The 8,439-nt window shown below is 44.9% G+C and overlaps 1 protein-coding gene across 1 annotated transcript in view; it reads left to right on the top strand.

Annotated features, from left to right (window-relative positions):
• The first annotated feature begins 1,493 nt into the window (after positions 1 to 1,493).
• Positions 1,494 to 8,439, top strand: part of PRDX6 (peroxiredoxin 6) — a 14,505-nt gene continuing 7,559 nt past the window's right edge. The window contains exons 1-2 of the mRNA XM_007113477.4: positions 1,494 to 1,673; positions 5,505 to 5,661. Coding sequence (XP_007113539.1) covers positions 1,579 to 1,673; positions 5,505 to 5,661 — 252 coding nt within the window. The 5' untranslated portion in view covers positions 1,494 to 1,578. The remainder of the gene's footprint in view (positions 1,674 to 5,504; positions 5,662 to 8,439) is intronic.

Here is an 8,439-nt window from a genome sequence, read left to right on the forward strand (position 1 = left end):
TATGATGAAAACAAATCTTAGTATGTGAGTCACTTCTCTTAACACTGCCCTGTGCCTTTTTAAGCCTGAGGAGCCCCACCCAGAGAATTTTTCATACCTTTGGACTCTAACAATCTGGCACCCTCCCCTCCCCCCAACCTTCCATCAGCATTTACGTTTTTATCGTAACTGTATGTACATCTGCTTTCCCTGTATGAGCAGAGACTGTATCTCTTCTCTGTATCACCAGGTCTGGCACAGTGCCTAGCAAACAGTTGGCAAAACAAGGGTTATTGCATAACCTACTATCATTATCCAAATAATAGCTACCATTTCCAGAGAACTTACTATGTAAACTAAAATAGTTGTGGAAACAGTTGCAACTGATAACTGGTTGTTTTGGCCTCGAAGTTGGGAGCTCATCCCCAAAAAGGAACACTCCCGACATAATGGCGGCAGTAACTACTTATAGTTTACCTACATTACCCTGGAGGCTTTCCCAGACCAGACCACCCAATCCAAGCAGCACCTCAGTTACCCTCTAGCACATAATCTTATTTTCTCTGAATAGGATTTACTACTGTCTAATATATTCTTGGTTAAATATGTATCCCTCACTATAATGAAAGTTCCAAGAGAACGGTCATCTTGGCTAACTTGTGCTTGGCACACAGAAAGTAAATAAGTGAATCTAAACTTCCCACTTCCTTGGGTGGCAGAGTTGACTTGCACACAATAGATCACAATAAGTATGTTTTAAAATTTAAACTTCAGGATAATTGTGTTGAATATCTTATGGTTCATAATGAACTCTGGGAGTGGAATAAAAATAAAAGTTTGGTCACATTCCCCCAAGCACTTACTTATATGGGTGCTGGAATTTTTGCTGCAACAAGAAAGCCACTTCCTCTGACGCAAGGTGCCCCACATGCTTGGGTCTTGCCACATCCGCTGATACAGAAATCAGGATGGCTAGGCTGGCTGGAGCGCTCAGGACGCCAGACGCTCACACTAACAGAGCGGGGAGTGCAGGGGTCGCCAGAACCCTCTGCCAGGAGTCAGCCGTGAGTGGGTGTGCAGGAGGGTAGCAGCGGATTCGTGCAGCTCCTAAGGGCGGCTGTCCGCCTTGGGGCTCCCATTCCTACTGCGTTCCGCTTCCTTTACCTCCAAAGCCCAGAACGCACCCCCAAGCCTCCAAAGGGCGACGTCATTGAGTCCCCTGTCACGTGAGGAGAGCGCGATAGTGTCCACAGGCTCCCGGCAGGGCAGAGGCCTGGCGGGGTGCCAAACGCGGCCCAGGGCTGTCCTCACCTAACCCAGCCCCAGACTCCCGCCTGTTCCGGACTCTCGCTCCCGCCCACGCCACCGCGGCCCCGCCCACCCCCGCCCACGGCCTGGCCCCGCCCCTTGTCCCGCCCATCGCTCCCGCCGTGACTCCGTCTATCTAGGCTTTGCTTTGGTCCCGCCCACCCCGCCTCCTCCCGTCCCGCCCCTCCCCTGGAAGCCCCATTTATTGCACCCCAGCACACACGCCGGAACCAGCCAGCTGGTGGTTGCCACCGTTGCGCCTAGTCCTCCTTCCGTGTCACCGCTGCCGCCATGCCCGGAGGGCTCCTTCTCGGGGACGAGGCTCCCAACTTCGAGGCCAATACTACCATCGGCCGCATCCGTTTCCATGACTATCTGGGAGACTCGTAAGTGGCCACCTCTTCACCCTACCCTGACCTGGGGTTACGCCCGGACTCAGAGGTGCCTTCCCTTGTTTCTCCCTTCCGTCCTCCTCACCGCTCAGCCCCCTGCTGGCCGCCCGCCTCCTCCCCGCACCGGTTCCTGCACGTGCCTCTCGTCGTGTGGCCCCTGCCCCGCGGCGGCCGAGCGCTGCTGGCTGGCAGCGACCCTCCGGCCCGCCCTGCGCCGGCCATTGTATCCTCTCTCGCCTTCCGTCCCCCGCGTGGCTGGGCCGGCTCCGGGGTGAGGAAGGGGGAGGGGAACAAAATTGGGAACGCGCAGGTCCTGGGTTCGGGAGGCCGGTGCGGAGGAGAGCTCTTTGTCTGTTTGCCTCTGTGTGGTAAACTGTGCAAGTAGTATGGTCCAGCCGAGGGCCGGAGGGGGGCAGGGGCCGGGCAGCATCGGCGGTCAATTCCCGGGTACTCGTGCCCAGGGTCGCACCTCCTCCCTCCCTCCCTCCGTTCTGGAATTTGCTCCCTGGGGAAGGTTGGTGTCCAAGGCCAGAGTCAGAGGACACTGCTACTGGCTGAAGGTTCAGGAAGGGCCCAGCGTGTTATGTGAGGGTTCTACTTGCTGCAGTGGTATTTGCAGGCTTCTCAGCACAAAAAATTTGAAATCACCAGGTGCCAGATAGTGGCTGAGAGACATTTTGTCCCCCCCAGCTGCTAGAATGTGATTTGATAACAGCTTTGGGAGGAACCCAGAACACTCTGTATGTGTGTGTGTCCTTCATTCCAGAACTTGCAACATCTTGAGGGAAGGGCTTTCTGAGGTTGTTCAGTTGCAGTGGCCCTGGATAGCCAAGCACCTGGACACCCGTACCTCCCCCTTTGAGACCCTTTTGTTTCACTGCAGAGTGCCTCTCACTGCCCCCTCCCCCTTCTGCCTTGCTTCCACCCGCAGGTAGACTTGCCAAATTGGTGACCCGTGATCTAGCCTGGCAATCATACCTTTATGACTAGGAGTATATTGGCGTTACTGTGGTTTTACAGCTCCTGAATCAGCAAACTTTAAGTTGATTAGATGTAATGTGAAACATCCCAGGTGTATCTAGTTATATTATGGTTCTGGAGTTCCAGTGGCCCCACTACACTGTGGTCTAAGGTGTTAGAATTCCTTCTTGCTTTGTATCCCTTTTATATACAGTGTCCAGGTACATATATTACAGACAGAGGGTGCGGTTTATAAGATTAATCAAGGATTAGACAGGCCTGTGCAGAGCACCTGGGAGAGGTTCTTATACTTTAGGCCTAACCAACCCCTTACAGTCCCTTAAATCCATTTTCCAGCTGCTGATTAAGGGAAGAGCTAAGTTTTTTGCAAGAGAGGACTAGGCTAGAGAAAGGATGAGAAATGGAACATTCAGCCAATAAAGGCAGGGAAGGACTTCAGAAATTCAGACTACATCCAGTCTCATACTCGGAATTTAGGTATTAGTATTTCTCCAAAACTCCATGGGATTTTTAGATAATGTCCCTTCCCATGCCTTCCTACAGCCCTCAACCTCATAAAACAAAATTTTCCCAGAACTCTTAGGTTGTAGATAAATATTAATATAAAGCATGTTTACTGTAGCAATAGTTATAAATGACGTCACTATTTAAGTTAACCCTATTTGTTTGGGATTCTTTTGTTGTCATTTATTGTCCTCAATCTATCTTAATTTGATTAAAAGTGGTACCTTCTCAGGGAGCCATAAGTAGGAAGATGAGAAAACTATCTGCATCTATAAACAAAAATATACAAGTCTGCCTTGGGTCAGGCATGGGATAGTACAATTTCCTGCCCTACCCCGAAAATAAGTTTGAGCCCTTTATATCATTGTAATACATGGATTTTTGCCTAATATAATTTTTCCAAACTCCATTCTTAATGTGATTTCAATTCATACTATCAATTTTTGATCCAGGCGTGTTTTGGAGAAAATTAAAATAATTTCAAACGTTACAGGTTGTACCCTGCCCCTGACAACTGGAAACAACTAAGGGGTTTGGGTACTGCATTTAGTGAGTTTATTGAGCCCAGTCACTGTTTCTGTATGTGTGTGGTATAAGCAGCTTCTTCACAGTACATCTTCACCAAACAAAACATGGGTTTTCCTTGGGTTTTCTGGGGATTAGTGAGTGGGGACCCCTCCCTTAAATGAAGAAACCTTTTGTCTTTTGAAAATGAGGAAAAAGGAAAGGGGATAATGTAACTATATTCCTCTGAAGAGCAGCAGTAGGGAGGCTTAGAGGGGAGGCAGGCCATAGTAAGACATTCCCAGAGTTTATCCTGTTCCTAGCCATGTGGCAAACTAGAATTTTGGCTTCTGGGAGAGGGGAGGATGTGAAGTGGCCTCAAAGGAGTTCCTTAACATGATTCAGCAATACAGTCTCTTGACTCACAATGGAAAGAGAATGCCTGATTTTTCTAATTAATCACCTCTTTAACAATACAGGAAGAAGTGCCCTGCTCATTTTTTCTCAAGTTCTGGAGACTTTCCTTAAGTCTCATCTGACCCTTAAACAGATCCTTTACCACAGACTCTAAGGCCTAAATTTTATTCATAGCTAGCTTATTTCAAAACATACGTATGTCTTATTGCCCTTTATCAAAAGTAAACATACCACACCCCTCCACAATCTTAAAAATATTACCTCTCTCTTCCCAGTCTTGCCATAGGGCCATCCATCCTTTTTGTAAGAAGGTCTTTTCCTTTCCTGAAACCTTGGGAGTTGAGTGGCAGATGTAGCTGGGAATTAAGTACCTTGTCTCTGCTTTCTTCTTTGTGCTTCAGGAAACTTGCCAAACTTCAGGGAGGTCAGCTTGGCATCTAGGCTAGTTAGTCATCTACTAGTTTAGGATCCTGCTTTAATGTTGTTAAGTCAACAGGAGTGTGGAAACTGCATGTTAGGTTTTCCTTTTCAGTCGAAAGAGTAGTTTCTGTTGCCCAGGAGAAGGAAACAGTACTCCAAAGTTCTTGGTGACTTTTAGCTTGAAATGTGCTTAAAACTTACACCAGTTTAACCTTAGGCAATGATGATTTAGATATTAGTATTTCTCTAAGAATCTGTAGTTGTAGAAATCGACACTGGAGGCTATCATTTTTCTACCCACTTGGTCTAACGCAAAAAGAAGAATAAACTGCAAATGAAGAGATAGGTAAAACTCTTAAAATGCTGTTGTTTGGTCAGGGTACAAATATTGGGTGTCCTGTTTAGCAGGTTAGATCAGTAAACTAGTTTTACAAAAGTTTTTATATCTGTTCACTTCAAAGAACCAAGTGTCAGCTTTAATTTTACATATAAATAGAGGATAGACGCCTATTTGTTTCAGATTACATAATCTGTTTATTATTGTAGTCAGGCATTGGTCTAGATTCAGGGCATATTGGAACATCCATTATTGGAGGTGAATGTCAGCATATCTGTGCTTAGAAAAAAATGTAGAAAGGGTAAAAAGAAAAAAAAATTATTTCAATAAGTACTTGATTTGAGTAGCACAGATTTTATTAGCTGAAAAGGACTCAGGGTGGCTCTAGAGTTATTAAAGGAGGCAACATCCTTACAGTCTTTTTAAATATTTATCATGTTGAATTTCATATCTTTGATTGAATTGGGCTTTAAACATAGGCTTTTCTGGAGATAAGAAGATCAAAAAGCATTCCTCAACAGAAAAGTTTAAAAGTGATTGTCTTCATAAGCATTCATTTGAAAAAGAAAGTCATTTTTGATCTAGGATTTGTGATTTTTCATTGTACATGATGCTGGTGATAATCTCTTCATTCAACTGTGACCTTCTTTTCCTTCATTCAGATGGGGCATTCTCTTCTCCCACCCTCGGGACTTTACCCCAGTGTGTACCACGGAGCTTGGCAGAGCAGCAAAGCTGGCACCAGAATTTGCCAAGAGGAACGTTAAGATGATTGCGCTTTCAATAGACAGTGTTGAAGACCATCTTGCCTGGAGCAAGGTACAGTACCCGTTGGCATATGCTTTGAGGTTACAGATTAAGCTATAAATTTTATAGAGTAGCTTGGTTTTTTGAGGTGAAGGTACAAGTAAAGCTCAGATTCAGACTTCACTGATTATTTGAAAGTCTGACTTGGACTGCACAGTGACCTCCACCTTGCTAAATCCAGTGGTCAGTTCTCAGCCCCCTTCTTTCTTGGCTTCTAGGACACCACTTCTCTAGCTGTTCCTGCTCATGTGCGGCATGAGCTTCCTCATTTCCCAACTCCTAATACTGCATATATGCTGGAGTTGCCCCAGATTCACTTCTTGGATCTCTTCTCTTTTTATCTACACTCTTCACCTTGGTAAACTCATCCACCCACATCTATATGCTATGATTCCCAAATTTCCATCTCTAGGCCAGACTCTCCTGGCTTCGAGATTGGTGAAACCACCACCTACAGCATCTCCCCTGGGATGTCCTATCACCTCAAATGCAACATGTCTAAAACGGGGCTCCTGTTCTTAATCCCAGGGTCTTACTCATCTCAGCTAATGGCATCTGCATTTTTGTAGTTGCTCAGGCCAGAAATCCAGGAGTCATCCTTAATTCCTCTGGTTTTTTCACTTCACATGTCTGATTCATCAGCTAACTTGCCTGCTCTACCTTCAAAATATATCCAGAATCCTGTTTGGAAGACTCTTTCCCCAGGTATCTTTGTGGCTTGCCCTCACATCTTTCAGGTCTCAACTCAAATGATGCCCATTAAGGCCACCCTTCGCCTCCTTATCTAAAATTATAACTCCCCTCTGTACTCCCCATCCTCCCCTGATTTGTCTCCTTAGCACTTGTCACAGTCTAAAATACTCTGCACGTTGCTGATTTCATTTGTTTGTTTCCCCCCACCAGAGTGGAGGCTTAGCAGGGCAGACTCCTGTTTCGTGCACTGCTGGAACAGTGCTCAGTACTCAGGACCTCCTAGGCAGGCAGGCAGTCTGTATTTGTCAAATGAATGAACTGAAGGACCTGTCTACTCCCAACAAAAGGATTTACCTGGATAATAAATGTGGTGGTCTAGATTTAACTTGTGAACGTTTTAATGACTTTGCTACAGTGTCTACTAAATAATGATAGGGAACTTTCAAAGGATGCTTACTGTGCACTAGGCACTATGTCAAGCACTTCACATGCAACTGAATATACGATGTAGTACTGACTTGTGAGCTGGCCACCTGGGGCTGCATCCCATGGCCACTTTGTACCAGTTAATTCTAAGTGTCTGAGATTAGAAGAATCATGTATAGGAGAAAAGGGAAGGCATTTCTCTTTCTTGAGGTGGATTGTTTTCATTCCTTACACTTGGCTGTGAATGGTCACTGGCATTTCCACAGTATTCTCACAGGCAGTTTCTCGTTAGTTTCTGGGAGCAGCCCTTTAGGGGAGGTATATGGTTCCCGCTCCCAGCTTTTCAGATGAGAATACTTTTTGCACTCAGGCAATTGGAAGGACACACTAAAGATTTCCCTGCAAGAAAATGGTGCAGTGGGATTTGAACCCCAAACCAGTACTCTCTTTGATACTAGATGATAGAGAGTAGGAATTTGCTTGATTTTAGGATAAAGCCAAAGCATATTGTTCTTTGCTTTTCATGGGTGTAATGTAATGCCTATCATGCAAATGGCAGGGTTGAGAATTACTGCAGAGCAATCATTGAAAGTACAGGTGGCTGAAGGAAGAGTTTATAGCCAATTATATAATACCCTTTAAAGTATAGGAACACACCCAGGTTCATTTTCGCTGGTGAGCTTGTGCCTTAGAATTTTCAAAATTGTGATTGCATGAAATAGGAAATAAGTCCCAACTTTCAGAAGCAGTGTCCAAACTTTGACACACAACTGGTTACGTAGGAAACCTCAAGGTGCCTCTAGCATGAAACCATATTGATTGTTATTTTAGCTGTGGTGACCTGATAGACCGCCAGTGACAGCAGAAGGGAAGTTAAGCTAATAAAATTAAGAAGCATGTTAAAATTTGTTGTTATCCATTTCAAAGTTCATGAATACCACTTTTATCCTATGGCATGTCTGTTGAGAAATCCACAAAGGTTCTATATCTGCTATGCCATCAACTCCTGTTTTACTTTCAAGGCTCCACATAATAAATAGACCTTATTCCAGCGTTAACGCCTCTTTTTCACTACTTCCTAAAACTCTACCCAGATAAATTCCTCTTTCGCCAGTCAATAGTTTATGCTCAGACTTGCCTACATGTTTCATTAATATTGCTCCCCCTCCCTAGAATGCCTTCTTTTGCCCTGTGAAAATCTTATCCACCCTTCAAAGGCCCAGGTAAAAGTCATACGCCTTTCTTGAAGGCTCTCCTAACTCCAGCAGTCTTACAAATGGGGATGCTGGTGTACTTCAGCATTTGCCATTTACATATTACCGTCTTGCGTTTGTTGCTACTTCTTACGGAAATCATCCAACTAAATTAGAAGTTCCTTTAACAGCAGGAACTGTGTCTTCCTCATCTGTATCCCACACGTACTTACCATAATGCTTAGCCCACCTTAAGTGCAATGTCAACACCAGATCAGATAACGAAGCTAGATTTTTTTTTTTTTTCCCAAAAACTTCCCAGAATAGAAAAATGAATGAACTTTTTAACTAGGGGAGGAAGGGATAGAGAGTGGAAGCAAGTACATTATTGTCCTTTAGTTCAGACTTGAAATGCTTTGTTTTTGTTTTTTTTTTTTGCGGTACGCGGGCCTCTCACTGTTGTGGCCTCTCCCGTTGT

This window comes from Physeter macrocephalus, chromosome 4 (genome assembly GCF_002837175.3).
Source record: "Physeter macrocephalus isolate SW-GA chromosome 4, ASM283717v5, whole genome shotgun sequence".
Lineage (NCBI taxonomy): Eukaryota > Metazoa > Chordata > Mammalia > Artiodactyla > Physeteridae > Physeter > Physeter macrocephalus.